At 36.6% G+C, this 24,079-nt stretch overlaps 1 protein-coding gene across 1 annotated transcript; it reads right to left on the bottom strand.

Moving 5' to 3' along the window:
- Positions 1-152: 152 nt before the first annotated feature.
- clint1b (clathrin interactor 1b) lies at positions 153-23,805 on the bottom strand. Its single transcript, XM_043221767.1, has 12 exons — positions 23,607-23,805; positions 13,922-14,026; positions 13,293-13,389; positions 12,927-13,035; positions 11,842-12,012; positions 9,815-9,995; positions 8,548-8,788; positions 7,012-7,093; positions 5,616-5,693; positions 3,064-3,329; positions 2,123-2,297; positions 153-2,023 (listed from the first exon to the last, which is right to left on the bottom strand). The coding sequence occupies exons 1-12, from the start codon at positions 23,645-23,647 to the stop codon at positions 1,674-1,676; spliced, it is 1,896 nt and encodes a 631-aa protein (XP_043077702.1). The 5' UTR covers positions 23,648-23,805; the 3' UTR covers positions 153-1,673.
- Between the last annotated feature and the right edge of the window lie 274 nt (positions 23,806-24,079).

Below are 24,079 nucleotides of genomic sequence, written 5' to 3'. Positions count from 1 at the left end.
ATCTTATAAGCTTTTAATAAAGAAAAAGCTTAATTTTACGTTAATTTTTTCTCATTTAGAGAACCAAGGGACATGCTTTTATGAACGGCATCATAATAATTTTACATAACTGGCCACTCAAGAACGCTAAAAATCTAGACACCAAAGACAGCTTTTGATGAAATTGTTTAATGTTAAACAAAGTTTCTCAGTACAATAAAATCAAAAACTGAAAATCCGAAAAAGAAACTATAATGAGAGAGGCGCTCGATTTCATGTTTCTCTTTACATTTGCATAAACTAAGGAGTGTTTACTTGATTCGCCCATGTCTAAAACAACGTATATACGCACAGGATCTCTCCGTATAATGTTAAGTATTAAAATAAGAAACTAAACCGCTATGGAATAAATCTAAATAGTAATAAAATAAAGATTTGGTCATTTTTGAACGTAATGCCTCAGTGCCTGATGGAGGGCCCCTTGTAAAGCAGCATATGAGAAAATGGACGAAACCAATTGTCAAAAGAAAAGAAAAAAAGTGACAAGTAAACTTCGTTCGGGGTTCACCATGCCTTCATCGATTCCGTAGCCGTCTTATATAATCCTGTGACAGACATTTCTCGAAATTAACACTGACCCGCGAAAACGCTTGAAACCGGAAAACCGACACACATGCAAGAAAAGGATATAACAGACACGACCGTTATCGTGAGGCATTATAAATACCACTTCAAGTAGTTACTAGAAATGTGTAACACTACTCCTGCTACCGCCAAAGCACTTATTTGTGCCGCTTCAGACTCCCGGAAATCTTCGCGTTAGATGAGCGCGTGTAGCACCGTCCCCTTCCACGTCGTTTCAAAACGCAACGGCTGTCGCTTGTCGCCCAACACTTCCCCTCAGATTCCGGTTTTCCGATTCATCGAGTGCGGTTAATAACCTTCACACACATTTAAAAAAAAAAAGGTGGCCGTTTCACAGGCAGGCACACTTCAAATTACGGTCAGGCAGCTTGCTACGCAAATGTAATCGAAACTATATCTACAGATATAGCCTGTTTAAAAAAAAGAGAGAGAAAAGTCGACCATATTTCAGGTGAGTAACAGACGCTGGAGCGATAACGGAATATGAGGAGTGACTGTATGTCTGACAAACCGTAACAATTCAAACCAAAAACATGAGTAAATATTAAGGACCTGTGGTAAACCGTTCCGTCTTATACCATCTGAGAAGCGAGTAAAATAATTTATTTTTTGCACACCAAGATATTTACAAACCAACCCTTCGCCGGCCTTTAAAATCACAGCATGAATAATGCAAATTATGAGGTAATTTCGGAAATCAGTCGTATTTGAAAAGTGAAGAGGGCCGTGATGGAAAAAAAATGTTGAAGTTTCTGTTGTGGAAAAACGTGCCAAACTGCACAGTCATCTTTTTTTCCTTTAAAAGTATAGAATATGCTTTGCACCGTTTACAAAAAAATCCACCATTCAATTATCAACCCCACATGAACGAAAAGCAGATTCTTGTGTGTGTGTGTTTTTTTTCTCTGTAAATGTTAACGAATAAGGACAATTGATTGAAGAGTCGTGACACGGGCTAGTTTAGTCAGTTTTGTCCATTTTACTGGATGCAGCTCCTTCTATTGAGAAGGTGTATTTGGACCGTTAACCCTCTTGGAGTGATTCGCCCTTCATTTCCCGAAGTTGCCAAAGTTTGCAAAGGCATCTTGTTTAGGTTGCACCACGGCGGGGTTCATGCCCTGGCCTATCCCCGCGCTGGGCATGCCCAGGGCACCTTGCAGACCTATTCCAGCGGGCATCATATTCATGCCCACGAGTCCTTGATTGATAGGGATTCCCCCAATACCCACAGAGCCCATTCCCATGGTGCCCGTCGCCATAGTAGGAGGCATCCCCATGCCCATGCTCCCCCCGGCCATCATGGGGTTCGCTCCTGGTCTGGGAGCGGCCGCCGAGGGCTGGGTGTTCAGTGTCATTCCGGCGAAATTCTGGGTGACCACGTTCAACGGTGGCTGGACACCTAAATGAGGAATATAATTCAAACAGCTCATGACCGTTGCTTACCTTACAGTACAAACTGATCGACTCTAACTGTGAGAGATCGTTTGGGATTTCTAACCTTGCTGCATCATGGTGTTGAGAGTGGGCTGTGTGGGTTTGGGAGGGTTCAGGCCTGCAGACAGGAAATCCAGGCTGATGTTCACGCTCGGGTCTGACCAGGTGGCAGGCATAGATACCTTCCCGCCTGGCTTCTGCAGTCCCATCTGCTGAGGCAATAACGAGCCGCCTATTGTCTGACAAGGAAGAGGAAATTACGGTAAATTATACCTTATAATAACAAAAGCATATACCCTATTAAACTCGTAATAATTTCAAATTACAGCACGGTTTTTAATACAATGTTTTTGGAATAATAGAACACATTAACAGCACTCATAATAGGACAAAGCTGGATTAACAACATGCGTCCATTTAATTCGATCCATATATGAACTCTAAAACAGGTCACCTTGCAATATTCTGTTCCTGACCTGCAATATATTTCGAGTGCACTATTTCAATTTGCGCAGTCATTTTCCCACCGTACCAAGTTATTCAACATATGCATCGGCTGTAAGGAAAAAATGCATTCATGTATTATTGAAGCAGGGATGCAAAGTCATTGGCTGTAAAAAGGGTATCAAAGTTGACCTCTGGGGAAAACTGTGTATTATTTTTTAAGTCAAGTCCAAAGACGCTTTAAAAGCATCACTTAAAATAAGTGAACATGGCAACACTTCATGAATACGCTCCTTGAAGCAGCCTTAGTTCAAAACATGTTCTAAATTTGAATTCAGATGTTTTTTAAGGAGTGTGTGCATGTGTGTGTGTGTGTGTGCACGAGTCACCTAAATGAGTCCTCAGGAAGGTCCAGCTTTATCATATTAATATATAGAATCATTTATTTTTTGTTGGCAATACTGCAGGTGCGCATGTACAAATCGCCCCGACTTTGAGGTTAAAATGTATACCTGTTACGCAAAATGTACAGGTCAATCTGGCGTCCTGGGAAGCCTTTACCTGTGATCTGGACAGAGGCGTGGTTGCGTTCTGCGGGCACATGTTAAAGGTCATGCTTTGGGATGTGCTGAGGCTGCTGTTGTTGGGGGCCATCAGGTCAAAGAGGTCAGCGGAAGGCGGTTGGGTGGATGAGGGCACGGGGGCAGCTGGAGCGGGCACGTCACTGAACAGATCCGGGATGGCAGACGGAGCAGTGACAGCAGGAGGACTGGTGGAGGAGAAGGCGTTCCAGTCACCGAACTCTCCGTTACCAGTAGACAGCGAACCTGAGCAGATGAAATCAATTAGAACACATGACCAAACTACGGTTCAAAATTTAAATACATGAGAGTTTTTCCAAAGTAAATGAATACTTTTTTTTGAGTAAGGACGCATTAAATTGATAAAAAAAAGTGACAAGACTTTAATACTGTAAAAAAAATAATAATTCAAATAAATGCTGTACTCTACTCTATGGAAGCCCGTTTCTGCCACAGAATTAAAAAAAAAAAAAAAAACAACAAAAAAAAGATTTGACTTTTTATAAAAAATGTTGACATTTTGCTTGACATTTTATATTTACATTTTTAATTTTAATTTTATATGAGAAATGCATTAGAAAAAAATTGATATAAACTTGCAAATGCAATAAAGTGAGAAGTGTATGATATAAACTCGCAATTTTAGAAAAACAGAATTTTTTAATCTCACAATTCTAAAAACAAACAAAAAAAAAGAAATCAGCAGAAGTGTAAACGCTCATTGCGATAAACTCAATTATAAGGGAAAAAAATTATAAATTGTGAGTTTATATCTTGCGTTTCTGACTTGAGAACATGAAATTGCAATTTTATGTGATTCTAAGTCTTAATTACCATTTTTAATATACACAGTAAAATGTTTGTTGAACAATGAACTAGAATATTGGAATTATTTCTGAAGGATCGCGTGATACTGAAAACTGTAATGATTGTAAAAATTCTGATTTTCCATTAAAATAAAACAATGTAATCTCGAAAACAGTTCTTTAACTTACTATTTTTACAATATTTTTTACTGAATGTTTGGTCAAATAAATGCAGCCATAACGTAATGACATAATGTCAATGATAACAAAATGTTACATTCGATTTGCCTGAAGACTTTTTTTTGTTAAGTCTGTATTTACGCTTACATCCATGTTTATTATTGATTTGTGTTAATTCTACTGACAAGGTTATTGGTTCGCTGCCGTGTGGCTGTTCTTGAGGACGTCTAACCGGATCCTCGCACTGCTCTTAAGGAGCGAGTCTCTGTCAGGGGAGATGGGGCATGGATGATGGGAGCTGACGCGTGTCTGTGCTCATAACACTCAGCAGGTAGCAGCTCCATCTGGACCCCTCAGTCACTCATCAATATTTCACTGTGTCGTGTGTTGCTACTCCAATCATATTTCAGACAAGCCAACAGAATAGTCATCCTCCTGCCCACCAGCAAAGTGCAACTCGCTCTACATTGAGCCGAGGCCCGGGGAGGGAAGAGGATGATGGGAAAAGTCAACGCGAGCACGCCCACTGATTTCTGTAATGTGGAATGTGTGTCAAATAGCTGTAATAACTTTCTAAATGCTCGGTTAAGACAAATGGCAGAAGCTACTTTTAACACCATAATGAGAATAAAATTAGCAAATATTTAACATTTATATCAATGGGACACATATATCAAGCTTATATATAAATATATATAAATTTGTTAAATTGTGTTAAATTTATACACACATATATATATATATATATATATATATATATATATATATATATATATATATATATATATATATATATATATATATATATATATATATATATATATATATATATATATATATAAAAATGTAACACAATTTAACAAATTTATTACAAGTAAAAAAATAAAACATTTTAGAGCCTAACTAAACCGAATATTTCAAAACTGTTTTTCTTTCCTAAATTCAGTTTTGACATTTTTATATTTTTGGATACTCTTTTAATTGTTTTTATTAAAAATCAAAAGTATGTCTAATCAAATGAATCAATACCGCTTTAACAATTCCATTATTATCTTATTCAACAACAGACTGAAATGTTTAAAAAACAAAATCTGTTGTCTGTTTTTAAAATTTAACAAATGTATTATTGAATATTGTGACAACAAAAATACACTAATTTTTTTAAAGTTTTGTTGCTTACAATTACTCCTATTTTTAAGGCAAACAACGTGCATCAAAACAATGGTTTATTGTGAAAAAACGTAATTCTTAATTAAAAAGTAAATTTTAATTATTAGTAGTATTATTATTATTAATGTTTCCTGAAGAAATACATTCTACTGTACAATAGTAATACAAAGTACCCGTGTCTTTCAAGTTAAAGCAAAGAGAACCTCTAGAAATGTGCTCAATGCTTCACTGACAGGTGATATTACATGTGCGCTTACGGTATTGCTGTATCATGAAGCGATTTTTCCAGAGCTGAAGTAGATTGGTAGTCATCTGTGTGCAACGGCAAGATATTGAGAGATGAGGTTTTGGTGTGCTGTGTAGTTGTGTCACATACCAGCAGCTGACGGGAGACTGACAGAGGCAGCAGGTGAAGAGAAGTCGGCAAAGTCACCAATCAGATGTGGATTTCCACCTGCAAAACATTAAGACCAGACACATACCGTCTTTAGAACGCAACTATACATAGCTTACAAACACAAGTTCAAAAATCTGGGGTAGGTAAGGTTTTTACTGTTTCTATGTTTGACATTTCCAGTAAAAAGCAATATTGTGAAATACTAAATTTAATTTTAATTAGTGACGTTAAACGATTAGTCACTTTATATATATATATATATATATATATATATATATATATATATATATAGACACACATATACAGTATATATCTTGAACAAATTTATATATATATATATATATATATATATATATATATATATATATATATATATATATATATATATATATATATAGACACACATATACAGTATATATCTTGAACAAATTTACATGTATATACATTTATATTCCTATATTTTATATTCTATATAAATATATTTAATATATAGTCATGTTTCTCATATATATATTTGTTTGTGTGTGTGTGTGTGTGTATATATATATATATATATATATATATATATATATATATATATATATATATATTACACATTATGTAAACAAAAACCTTTATTTTGGACGCGATTAATCACTTGACAGCACTCATTTTAATATATTTTTAATATATCCTGTGATGCTGAATTCTCACCATCAATACTTCAGAAACTATTTAAACATACTAATTTCCTGCTCAACAAACTTTCTTTTCTCATTGTCAATGTTGAAAACGCTGATGCTGCCAACTATGTTTTGAAAACATTTTTAGGATCCTTTGATGAATAAAAAGTATAAATAAAAATTATAAAAATAATAATACGTTTAATACGTTTGTTTAAAATTTTGTATTTTTTTAAACAAACGTTACAATTCAGATGCACAGGCAAACACGCGTGTCCATCTGTACACACACAATTAGGTTGTCAGAACCTGGCTGCAACGGCTCTTGACCTCCTGACTGATGCTAGCGGACACATCACAGCTGTTGGGCTGCTGACAGGATACGGAGGGACAGCAGCATCTGTGCACCCATCTCCTATTCGTTCTTTCTCTCTCTCTCACACACACAGCTCACACCCATCTGGGCCACTTAGATGTCTCTAAAGAACTTCCACGAGTACGGCTTTGAAAACTACATCAACTTTTTTAGAAAAAAAGTTTCCACACGGAGGAAATTGGGCTCAAAAATGAACAAAAACCAAGCAGCAAACGTTACATTGAGCTGAGGTGTCCGTACAGGAGGTTTGCGACTCGTGTTCAAACAACGGTAACAGTGGTGCTTAACAAAAACAGTACTCGCTGAAATGTAGAAAATGTAGCTGATGGGGTCTTACCTGAAGACCCTGGTTGACCAGAGCCAGAGCCCACCATCAACAGATCTGCGAGCCCTGTGCTGGACGACTGACTCCCCGATGTCTGAAAGGAGAAGGAAGATGATCACATTTCTCTTCTGCCACATGAAGGCAGCACAGGCTTCCTTTTGCAACTCTAATCACGTCACAGAGAGCACTGCAAGACCGTTTTTGTTTAGAATTTATAGGCTCCATTTTTAATGGCAGTGGCCTTAGACTTCACTTTTACACATTTTGCAGGTTCTATATTGTTATAATACAATAAGTCGATTTGAAACGACGGGAAATGATGCGTGCTTAAAATTATAGTTAATATTTATTTGTGACCCTTGCGCGACCCATAAAAGGTACATTTTTCGAAAATTAGATTTACGCATCAGCTGAAAGTTGAATAAATAAGCCTTCTATTGAATTATGGTTTGTTGTGATAAGACAATAACTGGATATACAACTAGCTAATTACCGGGATTCCCATGTTCACCCCTCTTCCCAGATACTCGCCACTTACTTTGGAGAATTGCACTAGCCACTTTACATTTTACACTTTATATTTTATATTCTACACTTTATTTACACTTTATTTTTTATACTTTGCACACTTTTTTTATACATATTTATTTTTATATTTATATATATTTAAATTCTGTTTTCTATTTTGATGCTGGACAGTTGAAAAGAACATTTCACTGCATGTCGTACCATGTATGTATGTGTATGTGACAAAATTTGAATTTGAATTTAGCTGAAAAAAAGTCCATATCAATGCATTTATTTACTAAATATATTCATGGAACATGATCTTTACTTAATATCCCAATAGCATTGTTTTTGGCATACAAGAAAAATTTATAATTTGACCAATACAAAGTATTTTTGAAAACCGCTACAAATATAGCTGTGTGACTTATGACTAGTTCCAGGGTCACATTTTACAATGTTTAAACATTATTATTGTTGTTGTTTATTGTTAGTTATTATTATTATTATTGTCATTCTTTTTACATAAAATAGATTTAAATTGCTTAAATTTATACATTTATAATATATATATATATATATATAATACATTTATATATATATATATAATTACTATTATTATTAGTAGTAGTAGCTGTAGCAGTATATGACTGAAATATAAATAATATATAAATATAAATAATATAAAATATAAACAATTTAAATATAAATGATTGAAATTAATTGAATGCTGTTTCTTTATTATCACTGACATTATTATTAAAATGATGGCCAATGATACATGCTAAAATTATTTGCTTGAATTAAATTAATTCCTATTTCACTATATATATATATATATATATATATATATATATATATATATATATATATATATATATATATATATATATATATATATATATTTTTTTTATTTTTTTTTTTATATATGTTGTATCTGCAATTAGACAGCAGAACTGACATTAACGCAGTTATTGGTCAATTGCACCGCCATTCATTTGATAATGCAGCAGGATGGTTTTGGATGAAGGCGATATTTACCTTGTTGTCAGCATCTGGACTGCTATTGCTGCCAGTGTAATGAGCGGCTGCTCCCAGGTCGACCGTTTTGGACGGGACTCCGCCGCGTTTGCGTGTAGAGGTGGTGGTAGTGGTGGTGGAGGTGATTGAATCTGTGGTCTGTGTGATCTGGACGCTCTTGGTTGTTACGGTCTCCTCGTCATCCTTGAACTCCGACTTCGCGGGACGGCCATTCTGTGAAACTTTGTCCTCCTCATTGTCACTGCAGGGAGACGCGGCGAAAGACAACATATAATACGGTACCTACTAGCTAGCCACTGAAAGTTTATATAATGGGTCATATAACGCACTGATAAAATATTTCGTATTTTTCTCTGATATCTAAATAGAAGGAATTAAGTAAGGGCAAAATGATTCAGTTTTATGTGTCCACTTACAACCCTAGAATTAAATGGTCTGTTATTACCTTATTTGGAAGGGTCATAAATATTAAGCTCTGCTCTGATTGGCCGTTTCACAGAGCAGCTCATTTCAGTAGCTCACTCATGCGCGTTGAGAACGATGGAGAGGTTAGGAAACCTTTTACATTCGAGGTATGAACGTGATGCTGGCGGAGTGAACGAGGCTTGAGAGAGAGTTATGAGTGAGGGCACGATCGCAGCATCTGTGTTGCCAGATCCAGCTGTTATAAGGGTTTCTGAACTTGTCTTTTTTATTTTTATTTATTTACCATTTGTCACGCATCCATGATTAAGCTGTGCAGGTCAGGCTGGCCCAGAACACGTGCTGGCAAATGTAAGTACTAGTAATGCAAATGTTGGGGGTGTAAAAATGAACGATCCCATCATAGTCAGAGTTATGTTACAATTTTCCTCTTTTTAGGTGGTCTTTCGCACAAGGAGTAAACAGCGGTGTTTAAGGCTCACGGTATGTCACTCCACGTACAGAACTCTTATTATTCAGCTATGCTAAGGAAAATACAGTTTATCATTTTACATGCATGTTTTTGATCTTATTGTCCACCTTGTAATTCTTACAAATGTTGAAAACTTGATTTACTGTGAAATAAAAAAAAAAAACCTCTTCCTTGTGATGTATGCCAAACGTATTTAATTTGCTCAATCCCCGTCCCCTTTCTTACAATTGGCTTAGATTTAACTGAACCATCTCCATTCAATCAATCAAAATGCATTCATTTTCCCCCCTTTTTGATAAACTGTTTTATTAAGAAGTACATTGCAATACAGAAGAAAAGATCTGTGGCTACTTCGGTTTCACAGCTATGTACCTGATACGATCTGGTGAGTCATCCCTCTCCTTCTTGCGGAATTTGTTGATGGTGTCATCAATGGTGCTTCCAATTTTGTCACTTATCTCTCCGAGTTTTTCACTGAACGGAAAGCTGCTTTTGTTTTTGTCCCAGTCTTCGTCCCATTTGTTCTTAGACTCGGGGTCAAACCGCTCCCCCGCTGAGAATGGGCATACAGAATAAGTTAGGTGCTGAATCTTTATATATTATATATATAATAATATTTAAATAAAAGGCGCAATAACTAACTAACAATACCTATAAAGTCTTAATAGTTGTTTTAATGACAATAGCAAGGTCCAACTATAATAACAACGGCACTTTCAAAATGATTTGTCCAGCTGATGAATGATAAATACATTGACAGCCAATTAAAATCCATTAAAAACTTGACCAAAGCAGTAGACGACATAACTGCAGCATGCTTATAATGCAGTTATTATTGAGTGTTTTTATCTTTATAGTTATCGTTCTTGGTGTGAATGGGTTAAGGCATTAACTACAGTACATGAAGATATTGAAGATATTTGAAAAAAAATTTGAGATTGCCTCACATGTGATAAACCTGAATTTAAAACATTTTCTTGCAAGAAAACCTTGCACACAAACGCACTTCAAACTTCGAAAAACATGGAACATACGCCTGACTAAAAACTCAAACTTAAAGTATAACTTAAAAATCAAGCCGTCAACCTCTTCTGACCCTGCAGTATTTTTATCTTTTATCTAACAAATCCATCATTGGCATGCCATCATTAATTGGCAATTTGAAAGTGTACTACAGCTAATAAAGTGAGAAACCTGAGCAGCAAATCAAAGCAGAAACCAAGCACAATATTTTGACTCTGCACACAAGTAACATCTCTAATGACATGACAAGGGACGTGACATCTTGACTTGATTAGACAGCTCTAAGAGAAAACATGTAATACAAAAAGCAGAGATCTGATTATTTCTTCTAACCTGATCATAAACATCGCCAAATGATGCAGTGAGCAAAGTTGAAAAAGTGATAGCCATGAAATCAAAACAGCTCTAATCAAAAGATCAGTCGTGGGAAGAAGCGAATCCAGGGGGAATTTTCCTCACTATGTGAAAAAACTTCAGAGGGCCTAAAACAAATCCCTGTGGGACGCCTACAGTATACAGACAAAGCAGCTCACTTTTGGGGTCAATCACAGTTTTGAGAGATGAAAGGAATGCCTCAAAATGACCTGTGACCAAAGGGAATGTCTTGGTTTATGTAATTTACCAATTAACCCACTGGAACAAACAACCAGGAAATAATAATAGTAAATTAATTAAAAAGTACCTGACAGAAAGGACTATTATATGAACTTCGAGAGCAATCTCTCTCTCTCTCTTTTTATTTATTGCTTAACATCCAATTTCTACATAACGCATGTTTTACTGTCTCAGAAATGTTTGCTTGGGAAATATTAGTATACTATTATTAATTTTGGCATGCACTTGCACCAAGTATTCTGGTGTGAGAAGTTATCAGACTGTTAGGTCACAAATGATGCAGGCATAATCCGTCTGGCGGACATCTTTTTTGCCCATATTCCTGGAATGTTACAAAAAACAATACTACATCACTTTTTTTTTTGTTTGGGGCACAGCAATGTTTGTCCAACCAACAGCAGACAGCAAAATGTCTGACAAACAGTTGCAGTTCCGTTTAGTGGCACTAGTGGTTGTAGAAATCAACCACTTTTAAATTTAGAAACACTCAAATATACCACGGCAGTTTCGGGAAGGTTGCAATCCTCTGGAGGGCGCATCTGTAGGCCGCATACGTCATCAAGCCTGGTTTATTTCAGTTAACTGATCAATATATTCACGAGTCATAAGCATAATACAGCAATTTACACTTAATTACGAATAATGGTCAAATGTATAACTTCTTATTCTAAAATAAGATCTTCTTTATGACGTATGCAGCCAAAATGCGACCTCCAGGGGATGCAGGCTTCCAGAGAAACAGTCCACATCTGACCACTTACAGTTACTTTGTTTGAAGCCTCCCATGCTGTCAGAAGATACTCCAATGTACTTGTCTTTATTCTTCTTGGCTTTCTTCCTCTCTTCACGTAACCGGTCGTCATCCTGAACAAACTCTACCATTTCTTTCACCTTCTGCCGTACATTAATGCCCTGGTCCTTACCGTTTTCATCTACCAAAACAAAAAAGAACATGTCAAGTCATTTAAATACCGTCTAGGCCATTTAATCTGATTTCTACAAACCTCCATTGGATGCAGAAAAAACCCAAAAAGTTCAGTACTTCAAATTTGATCAGAGAATGGTGTCGTAGTCAACTTTTCTGTGTTGGTAATTCCAGAAATTTGCTATTGAGATTTACTGCACGGATATCCTACAAAAGTCTTCGTATGCTGCGAAACGTTTTTTTCCTAATTAAATATTTATTGAACACAAATTCAGAAACACACTGGAGTGAAGGCAAATCTTTTGGGTCACGCAGCAAAATCAAACCAAAGCTATTATTGCGCTAAAGCTAATGTTCATGAATTCATGAATTGTTTCAGCAGATGACTGAAAACGTGCGGAAAATGATGAAAAATTAAACAGTACCCCTTTTGAAAACCCACAGAATCTTTGAAGCATATTTAGAACAAGGCACAGAGCTTTAAATAACTACAAAAAGAAAACAGACACCAACACCTCTGGCACTGACTATGAAGTTCTGTCATTTTTGTTCCTGCCTTATCCTTCACTTATCACACAAATGTAGCTTAAAGATATAGTGCCTTCAGAAAGAGTTTACCACTTTTGTTTTAAACACTTTTTGTTACATCTCCAAATTAAATTTCTTGTTTTTCCATAATAAAATATTACCTTCTTTTGTACAAATAAACTTTCCGGTCTTACTGTCAGAGAGCAACCCAAGATCATGAGGCTATGGGAAAGTGTTACTTGGTTATATTTGAGTTTCAATAAACAAATCCATATTTTTTGGCCAAAAAACAAATATCTCTGCAACAATGCCTTTTTGCGTATATTTGCCCTTTTGCGTGAACAAACATTTTAATAGTAATTTCTTTTAACCTTTTCGTCTATGCAAACTTACCTACGAAATGATAATTTTCCAAAGAGCGCAGGTCGTAGATGTGTTCTCTGGCGCTGGTGACCACCCGTTCTGACCCGTTTCTGATGAGGTACGCTAATAGTAATAAGGCCTGAGCACATGGAAGACGCCATTATTAGGCATGTTTGCAAATACAAATACAGCTACAAGAGTAGACTGGACTATGTAAAATTTTGAAGCACATTTTGTATAAAGAAATAAATGAAAATTGGCGACTGATTGATTTACAGTCACAACCAATGACTTTGACTGAATGACTGACATTGTGTATGAAGCATACTCTTCATTTCAGCAACTGTGCCTCATCTGAAGGTGAAAATATGACGCAAGATGAGCGGTGCGCTGTACCTTGTAAACTCTTCTCCAGTTCTTCTTGTTGTCTTTCAGCATTCTAGTCCAAAGCATGTTCATAACTTCAGGAAACTGCTCGTACATAAATGTGGATCTGCAGTAAAATAGATTAGTTGATCATTATAAACGATGACTTTACGATAACGTTTTTAAACCTTGTATTAAGTTAATATATAAGGTATAACACTTTAGGAATGTATTACCAATCAGAACACAAAAACTACTTCCAGTAGGAATATAATGATTTATAATTTAACTTTAAAAGCCCTTTTTTTATGTCATTGTCATTTTTGTGTTATAGTAACAAAACGGGGTTTCTATTAGGGTTTAGCGTATTAAAATACTGTCAAATCCCGATAGTTTTTTTAAATAGTACTTTATCAAGACACTAAATTAATGTAAAAAAAAAAAAAATGTCATGAGGATGTAATGACTAAACTTTCGGATGATCTCAAGTCTAAAGAATGATGCAAAGCAACTGAAATCATCAGCCATCAATGATGAGATAATTCTGAAGTAATTGCCCTACATAAATGTTCTGCGGTAGTTGAGAGTAGAGTCAGTGAATGCCTGAAGACTGAAGGGAACACGTAGTCCTCTTACCACCCAGCAGGCTTAGCACTTACTTGGCAATCTCACCCATGAGCTGACCCGATGGGCCCCAGGGGTCATCATTGGTGGCTTCTCGAACCTTGGACTCTATCTCGGAGTAGTTCATCACAACATTGGTGCTGGGAAACAGCGAAAAACAAAAGAACCACAAATAAACACCAGGCAACCAACCAGAGACGCACAAGCCCATTCATTGTTAGACATGGAGGTGTTGAAATAAAAAAATTTAAAATAAAAATCTCTTGAGCCGGTCAGCTTTGGTCGACTGGTGTGTATTTTGGACTGAGAGAAGAAAACACGCTGCCAAAGGTTTAAATGCGTTTAGTTGAAAAGCTGTACAGACAGCCGTTTTAGTGTTAAATCTACTGAGAATTCATGCGACTAAAACTTGTTAAGATTGTCATAAATTAATTTTCGTAAATTTGTTCTCAGCCCTAAAGATTCAAGAGATGGCCCAAATTCTTTACAGTTTTTAGCTTTAAGAAAGGTAAATTATAGAAAAGAGAACACTGGGAATGGGCCACACCATTAGTAGTTAATGCTCGTGACAAACTTGAAGCGTAGGAGGACATGACAATTAAATGATGTGAAGTTCAAGTGCTCATGAATTCTAATTAATAGTAGTCAAATGGGAAAAAAGTAAGCATTTACAATAACGGGAAAGGAAATGCTTTCCACGTGTCTGTGATAATCTCAATGAATATAAACAGCTCATCTCCACAGAGCAGCTTTGAGTACAATTTCTACCACAATTTAGTTACTGCGGCACATGAAAAAAAGTATCTTTTCCATGCTAATCAAAGTTTTCGTCCCAACCAGCCACAATGGCGACAAACAACACTTCTATTTTTAAACGGTTTCTATGTCTGTGACATTGACATACAACAGCATACAAACTATGACAGTGATAATCTCAGGTACGGATTATGTGCTTTATTCAATGTTGAAAGTGTCTAATGTGAGTTCGAATATCATATTGTGTGAAATTTATAGCTACACTGAATGCAACAACACATAGTTTACCTCAGATCTTGAAAAATGTTTGTCTACTAAAAGATTCGATCAGAAAGAGGTTTAATCAGCTAAGCACCATTTTTCTTTTTATTAATGTTATTTAACATTACATGATTAAAGGGAATGAGAACATACTACTGTACATGCTTTGTGTTTACTATCATCAAAAATTAAATATTGCACAAACAGGAGTAAGGTTTTTTCACTTAATCCATTTTGAGTAAACACGTCCAGCGCTTACTGTTACCAACGCATTTTATTGCAATTTTGATATGATTTTGTTTATCACCCAGCAGCTCAAAAAAGACATAAAAGTGGTCCAATCAATTGATATGCTATATTCCGAATCTTCTGAAGCAAAAAATCTCTCTCTTTACAATAGTTCTCAAATGTCAATCTTCTCAAGATGCGTCAGACCAGGTTTGACAGCTCTAACATCAAACATCTTGCATTCGAATGATGACTCACAAAATGGCTTTAGAAGAAGAATGCAGATTCTTTCAGTATTGAGACATCTTTTTTTGTCCATCTTGGAAGTTGAGAATATTCAATTTACTTTTACTAAAAGGAGCAGCAGTGTAGATATCATCTAAATATCTGCCTCTGTACTCCACGATAAAAAGAAACCATAAGTTGGGACACATCTTTAGACAAACCTACTAATATATGTACAGCCTATAGTCAGTAGTATATTGGCTTTTCCAGTGCGTGATACGTATCGGCGCAGTTCAATAACACATGGTACAAATCGGTTCGGTTTGTGTTTCCACTGTACAAAACCATACCATGCAGTGGAAAAGCACCATATAAGTATTATATCCACTGTTAAGGCCCAGACGAGCCAAAGCAATAAAAAAAAAAAAAACACATCTCACAACGCAAAGACCATTAGTTAACAGTTAACTACCGGGTACATTCTAGCCTCAGCATGAGAGGAAATAGCTCTCCATACCAGCAGGTGGCAGTAGCCTTCATCGTTTGAAAGATAAGATTGCGACATTGAAAAATTGTAAGCAAGTACATGGTTACACGTTGGACATACCAATTTCACTCACCACAGACAGATGGATAACAGCTCGTTCAAGTAAGTATAAACAGAAAAAATTGCTATTCTTTGTTTGCTTGTGTCACTTTCAAGCTGAACAGCCAATCAGATTCATTTCTGCCACCTCAACATGCTCAACTGAGGGTTCAAGTAATACCAATGGAGTGGAACACCATGCAAAAACCAATGATGTTGCTCAACGATGGCCGGACAATGGCTTATTGCAGCATGGCCAGACTAAACAGTGCATCCTATAAATATACGGTCAACAAGGGCAAAGCCTGTAAATCATAAATCAATGCCACATCGCATGAAAATGACCAGAACCACAGCACTGCAGAGGTGGCGCTCGGTGGATGTTTATCATGCTAACTCTCAAAACAGCTGCAAACATTTTACATAATCATTACTAATGTGAAAATGTGGCTTTTTCCGCCTTACTCTCACAATCCCAAAGGGCAAGGAGGGTGGGAGGGTGAAAGTGAACTTCTGGAAGTTATTACAGAGAGTCTAGTGGTGCCGGATGATGTGCGGTAAAAACAGGAATGCTGGCAGGTGGGCAACATGCATCTCGCTGGAACGTGGAAGCAGGTGGTCTGGAAAGACAACGCAGCTGATTTGCAATCATTTGAAGAGCAAGAGAGCCAAAATCCCGTCTGAGCCAAATCAATGATTTCAGCAAGAACTGGCAACCAAGGCATTGATCCCGCTCATCTGCGTCACTTTCAGGCTTCAGGGGTGGCGTGGTCTTTCCAATGAATCAGTTTTACTTAATGGAAGAGCAAATTCAATCTGTAAACACTTTCAAAAACAAAACCTCAAAATTCCTCAAGTAATTCAGGCAATTCAGATGGAGGCCAATGCTGCACATATGGTCCCGATGACTGAAAGATGGAACTAATTGTGTGGCAGCTGGCAAGGAAGGATGTTAAGTTGCTTAACCAGCACTATTCCATAAAAAGGCACGCTGACGTTCATCTAACAGCTTCATTATATCATGCATCTGTATGTTGAGCAGAGCTGGACAGATACATCCTTTGGGCCTTAATCACAAAAATCAAGCAGAATCAATGTGTAAAGTGATCGTGAATCCATTAGAATGTAAATTGTCGCATTAAAATACAAATGTTATGCACAATTTACAGACTTAAGGTCTTTGCACACTTAGTTTGAAATTGTTTTTCAAAATTTCTGCATGTTAAAATATAAATACGATCTCATGTCGTGTCAGTCATTTTTACACACTGCCTCCGAAACCTTCATTTATCGTTGAAAACATAAATACATAAAAAACAGGTTCGATTTTCTGCCTTCTCATATCTGTAGCAAGCATTTTGACAGGAAAGGATGATGAATATGAAAAACTGTGTGTTGTTTTTTATGAATAAGACCTATTCACCCCCCAAAAAATTCTGTCATTAATTACTCACAGTGCAGTAAGCGTTTTTGTGTTGTTTTACACTTAATTATAACATTTTTGCTACAGCGTTACAGGTTTGTAATTTGTGCAATTGTATTACTGACTTTAGTAGTTAGGGTAGTAGTTTCTGCTGAGGTACAGAAATCCAAAAAAAATGATCCAATCTGTGACTCAAAATCTGTAGTATGATCCAAACCATGAGTTTTGTGTTCCGTTGCAGTCCAATGAAAACATCTGTACTACAGAAAAGCCATAAAAGTTATTCATGTCATCAGGTTATTTATTTTTATATAAAAATATAACACAAAGTTGCTTTAAACAATGGTAACATTAATAATCGCAACTACAATTTCACGCGAATAATCAACGGTTATGATTTTTGTCATGCAGCCCTTCTTGACCCAATTTTAATTCGAATCATCGATCAGGCACAAAAGCACTTTGTAAATGTACCGGCTTGACCACAAACTTGCACGGTATCGCGGAGCCGACTCTACTGTTTTGGCTGTTTCAGTGACGAGCAAAAGTTCACCATAGTGGGATTGGCAATCTATGTGATTCAAGCGCGTAGAAAGAGTGCTGCAAAGTTGGCCTAAGATTACAAGGAAAATCTCAGGCAACTGAATAATGAATGATGTCGGTTTATGCAAGCAAGCGGCCTGTAGAGCAGTCACACACATAATAAATACATTCCAGACACACGTACGGTGCTGTGTACTGTGCTGCACATTTCCACTGGAATATTCAATATGCAGGAAAGACAAAAGCAGAAGAGGCAGGCTTTCTTTTGCACAAAGAGAAGGGGGCACAGACAGGCGTAGGGGCGTCTTGCCATCCTTTGCATCCGCAGCCTCTTTGTTCTATGGGCCTGCCGAGATTTACTCTCCACTTCTTTTATTCTCTCCTTCGCTGTTCTTCGCTGGAATGAATGGGTGTACTTACACATTCACTGTGGAGCTATGGCCTGCGAAAAACCCACAACAAACTCAAGACGCCTCACATGAAAGCTCTCTGAGTGGTTTCAGCTTTCCTGCTCCGCCACCTCAGACTAAAAAGACTACCTAGAGCTTCAGAGGGAAGCAAAGGTCTGGATAAAGCTTTACCATGGAGATGAGGATGGTGGCGGTTTATTATAAGTATGATGGAGAGAGAACGAAAGCAGCAGCTAAGAGATGAAAGGAGTGATACCTGGACAAGGGAAAGTTTGCTAAGGAAAGAAGTCCCAAGAGATGTGAATTATGGAGATGGGTGATTCTGAGCTAGGGCTACCACTGGGTTTTGCTCTCGACAACAAACAAATGTATATATATATATATATATATATATATATATATATATATATATATATATATATATATGAAATATTTCGTTTTAAATATATAATGGAACTTTTTTATTGGCAGTTCTCGATACAGATTGAAGTTTGTTTTTCTTTTCATTTCATGCAGTTCGTTCTGCGATTGTAAAAATGTATATATGACATGTGAAGCTGTATGCAAAAAAAAAAAAAAAAAAAAAACATACTTTATAATTTAACTTAATTACAGTTCAAAGGTTAAAAAAAACCTTAAATACAAATATAGAAAATAAATAAATAAATGCATCCATTTAAAAACAAATCTAATTATAAAGGAAACTGATGTATGTAGAAAATAGCTAAATATAGCTATATACAAGCAAAGTTATAATAAAATAACTGTCTTTCATATCAAGAGCACCGAGTACTTTTCCAGCATTATTACTCTTTGATTATTAAAGGGGTCATATGATGCGATGTTACAAGCTCTTGGTGCATAAAGATCATGAAAGCAGACAAGGTGTTATGTTAATAAGTAATTATGTCTCAACTGGATGCAATAAATGCCTCGTTTGTAATGTGTTTTATTGTGCTGTTGTCAAGGCACCGGGACAAAACGTCATGTTATGGTAAGGGGCGTAAGATTTGAGGTATACTTGAGGTATTCGTCTAATCACAGCGAAATGGCAGATCAGAGCACACCTAGCTTTTTTAGAACGATAAGCTTCGGCAACAAATCGACCCGTTTCGGAATGCGGGGTGTAGAGGAAAAACAATAATGTACAGTATGTGGGAAATAATGCCCTTTTTGAAACTTAAACCATATAAACGCATTACATTACACCAAATTAAGGGTGTAACGATTCGCGTATCGTGTATTGTACAGTTCATGGCCATTTTCCAAATCATAGCGATTATCCCTATCCCCTTAATAGTGTTGACTTGAGTGAGCAGAGCATGTGCTTGTCAATATTTAGTCGTTTGGAACGCACTTGTCAAAGAGAACGATGTAATTTCCTCAATATCTTCAGCTGGGATGCTCCCTTTGACAAGTGCATTCCACATACTCTGCTCACTTCAAAGTCCCCACTAACAAGGGGATAAGGATGATCACTTTGATGAAACGGAAAACGCATTGTTAGACCCCTACACCAGACTTAATGTTCTTTTTAGAAACATCATATGACCCCTATAATGACATCATTGATGGCGGCAAATATAACAGGCCTCATTAACAGATATGTCTTTTTGTTTTGTATTTATAAGGATTGTGTTGATAGATGTTGGGATTATTTTCTTTTCGGCCTAAGGACGTAATGTTATTTAACCGAAAGCTGTATGTGCAACTCATGCAGGTCACCATCAAGTTGAGATGATACACTGTGATTGGAACGCCAATAAAAAATGATTACAATAATTTATTTTACTATTATATAATTACATTGTGGTTATCATAAAGAAGGGAAACTAGCATATTTGTTGATTAATCTTACTTATAATTCAGCGGAATTGTCCAGCTGCTATTGATTTTGTGCATTCCGCAGTGATAAACACATTCCAGTGAAAGTCACATTGATGGCATTTCAGTATTCAGAACACATTTAAAGCAGACAAGATGGGAAATTTGCATTATGATTTCAAAATCAAGCAATAAACAGGATATGGCCGTATGGCCTGACATCTATACCTTCTGCACCAAGTTACTACAACATCACATTTAGTAGAATAGACCATCAGACTTGTTTTACAAGGATGAAAAAACCATGCATATGGATGAAATATACTAGGCAACTACAAATAAGAAGAAATGAATCCAAATATCCAATCTCCCACCTTTGGCTTCAACAGAGGAGCAACTTGAACTTTCTTGGAAGCACTGTTGCTGACACGTTAAAGTGTAAGATGACTTCTGTAACCAATCTTGTTGAAATCCAACAGAGCAAATAACTTTAAAATAGGGTTTGGACAAAGTCCTTTTTCAATGAGTAAATTGGTTTCCACTGTGAAGTGCGCCAAGCTCAAACCACAAACGCACTGCCAGTTGAAGCGTGTACTAACTCTACTTTCTTGAGACGCTACAGGTGAACACAACATTGGGAAAGACAAAAATTACAATGTTGGAAGGATGAGATATTTTTTATTAAAATGTCCAATTATCCAAATGTGCATCACAATCAGGTCTTTGTGTAGTAACGGCATGACCTGGCATTTAAATAGAAAAGCAACACAGAGCGTGACACTCTTCCTGTTGGAAATGTGCTGGACGGTTTTGTTTTGGGGGTGGGGGTGGATTTAAGTCTAATTTACGATTCTCATCTGTAGGTTGTTGAACTGTTGGTGGATTACCAAAATAAGTCATGGTGATTACGCGTCACTCCCCACGATCTCTCAGCAGCCAAAAAAACTGATCAACTGAGTTTCGCCAAACATACATAAAACTGGCTGTGGTCTGGCGAACGGCGACACAGAGCCGTAATCGATAACACTTCCAAAAACAATATAAATCTCTGTAAAAGTGCAAGAAGACTCCCTAAACAATATTTTAGTGTCATGGAAATTGTAAAACAATACGACTCATACCAATAATCACACTCTATAAAACTTTAAAATAACTGTAAACGCAACAATCTGTCAACTATGACCGGCCGATATCTGGCTCTAGTGTTGATGCAAACCGAGGCAGAAAAATAAATGCCACAAATGCGAATATTTAATGCATACTTGAGTCAATCTGATAATTTGTAACGTAACATATTTAAAAATTAATTTCGTGACCAGGGGAGTACATTTAAAAGTTAAAAATCAACCGCTGATTAGTTAGCAGTACATCCATTTATCCAGCCCTAAATGAAACGTCACTACGCTCCGTGCTCTTATACGTTAGACCACAAACAATCACACTGAACTGAACAAACACTGCCTGCACCAAGCTTACAAGCATAATAAAACTTGATGATTCTTTTATTTATTATCATGGGTACCACTGCAAGGACAAACAAAGAAGCCTAACCCAGCAACGAATGCCAATGAAAAGGCCAACTATATCAATATCCGCCTCCTTTCAACTGAATTCATGCATGCTTAAAAGATGCCTTCAGCTGTGGCATCCATTACCGTAACCTGACTGCGGGACTTGTTTGTGCAACAGACACCCAGAAAAAAAAAAAAAAAAAAAAAAAAAAAAGAGAGAGAGAGCAGTTCTTACTGCGAGAATGAATACAAATATTTTATACTTCTAAAAAAAAAAATCACTTTTACCTAAACAAAATTCATCAATTTCATGTTTTACGAAAAACTGTATTTTAATTGAATTAAATGCACTACAATAATGACTGTCCAGAGTCCAGTTGATATCTCCTCTGATTAAAAAGTCGCTCAAGATATATATTGTTTGCATATATAGATTTTTTTATCTTATAGTATATGAAAGATTTTTAACAATTCACCAATTAGCCGTGCTAATGGATAAATAATGAACCTTTAAGGATATTTTTTGTCTTTCAATTATATATTACTGATTTCAACAGAACATAAGTGATTGATCACTCATTTTGGGACACTGTAAAATAAGGAAGTACATGAATTATTGTTGAGTATTTTGAGATAATTGTGCCTATTTTGCGGAGTAAGGGAAACATTATTTTGCTGATTAATCGATTAACTGCCTTGTTGGTGGATAATGCACTACATCTGTGTACATACTGTGAAAACAGATTAATTTGCATAATGAAATTTTGAGTACACACTTTGTGAAATATAGCAAATTCAATATACTTACTGCTAACCATTTTCCTCGTCTCGCTATAACCTGCTACTTACATTTTATACACAAACTGTTCCTTTATTATTTAAAAATTTTGTGACCAGGAATAAACCGCATTGTCATGCACCAACTTTCTGTAAACTTTGTTAAACGACATGAGTGTGTTTCATTAAAATAACCAACCAGTAAAATACTGTTCTCGCTACAATAAAAGATCACGTTTGGTTTTAAAAAAGAAGACGGATTTTAATGTTTCTCAACAATCATCACAAAGTTCAGGCACTTACTAAATAAATCAGTTATAGGACTGAATTGAAACTCATTCATTTTTCAGGTGAAGAGCACCTAACAGTTAGCATGATGGAGAAAAACAAGGCCCACAGGTACTACTAAGGTCATTTGGGCGTCGTAATTTTAGGGATGACAGCTGTGTCGTAAAATCTGATAATAAAAATCTACGTTGTGGCGTTTCGGTTGAGCGATACCGTTATCTATTTATCATACAAATTCATAAGGGTTTCTTTAGCTAAGCTAATAGGCTAATTAGCTAGCACGTATAACGGGCCCGTAACAACAATTTAACAACAAATTCTTCAACATTATACATCCAATGACACATATGAAACATATGTGACTGTACGTAAGATTAGGAGAAATACTGTCAGAGACCGTTTAAGCTCATGTGCTACTGACTGCTAAGATGTTTTAGCGGGATAACGTTGACAACAAGAATGAACAGGTAACGTTAAGAAGAATATATCTTAAAACCCATTGAGCCGTCTACCTTGTCAACAATTTGAGAGCGTTATAGGCAAAGAAAGCGCGCCTATTATGCCCCAAACTGCTACACGTTCTTGTCGTACCCAAAGATGCTGCCTATGTAGGCAGTTCACTGGGTTTTGAAACACAGCCCAGAAAAAAACACGCGTGCACAGCAGCGTGGAATCATTTAAATTAAATAGAAGAACGCGCGTGATCGGGAAGGGGTCATGAAGAGGTTGAAAATAGTGATATAAAAGAGATCATAATGTTAAATTAATCGTGTAGTGCTCGTGATCAGCTGAGGGTGTGTGACGTCACGGGATCCGCACCTTTACAAGTAACGGGCCTCTGCATCGACACACAAGCTCTTTAGAACGCAAAAGCCCGGGCATACTCACGCTTTATCCACCAACTCCCTGACTTTCCACATATTCAACATCTCGGCGCTTTAGCAGGGGCTCTCCGCCTCAATATTGTGTCGTCCAGTCCGCACTAAAACACAGGTGGACTCGGATATCTGTTACCGATAATAACAGAATCCCTCAGCCCCTTCCGCCTCTCCAGCGTTAATCGACGCAGAAGCCGATCGGCCAGTTACTACGGTGACGCGTACTGTGCGTCAAGTGGGAGCGGACGCAGTCATGACGTCGTGTGCGTGCGATTCATGGGAAATGTCGTTTTTCCATAAACGTAACCGGCCAAGCGCAACCCGATGCACACGATTCATAAAAATATTTAGGCGAAACAAACAAACTCCTTATTTCTTCAAACAAATACATGCTACTCTGAACCATAACTAAGTAAATATATTAGTGACTATAATTTATTGTGTTAATACAGTTCTGTAATTTACCTTAAAAAAGAAAACAAA

Source organism: Puntigrus tetrazona, chromosome 21, assembly GCF_018831695.1.
Source record: "Puntigrus tetrazona isolate hp1 chromosome 21, ASM1883169v1, whole genome shotgun sequence".
NCBI lineage: Eukaryota > Metazoa > Chordata > Actinopteri > Cypriniformes > Cyprinidae > Puntigrus > Puntigrus tetrazona.
This window is presented reverse-complemented; position numbering and strand designations above follow the sequence as displayed.

What these genes read in the sequence shown, in the direction of transcription:
- clint1b (XM_043221767.1), bottom strand. Translation starts at nt 23,647, where the DNA reads ATGTTGAATATGTGGAAAGTCAGGGAGTTGGTGGATAAAGC. An exon ending in AGGCTTCAAACAAAGTAACT is followed by an intron (nt 9,996 to 11,841) that starts GTAAGTGGTCAG and finishes GCCCATTCTCAG; the next exon opens with CGGGGGAGCGGTTTGACCCC. An exon ending in CGCCTCTGTCCAGATCACAG is followed by an intron (nt 2,298 to 3,063) that starts GTAAAGGCTTCC and finishes CTTCCTTGTCAG; the next exon opens with ACAATAGGCGGCTCGTTATT.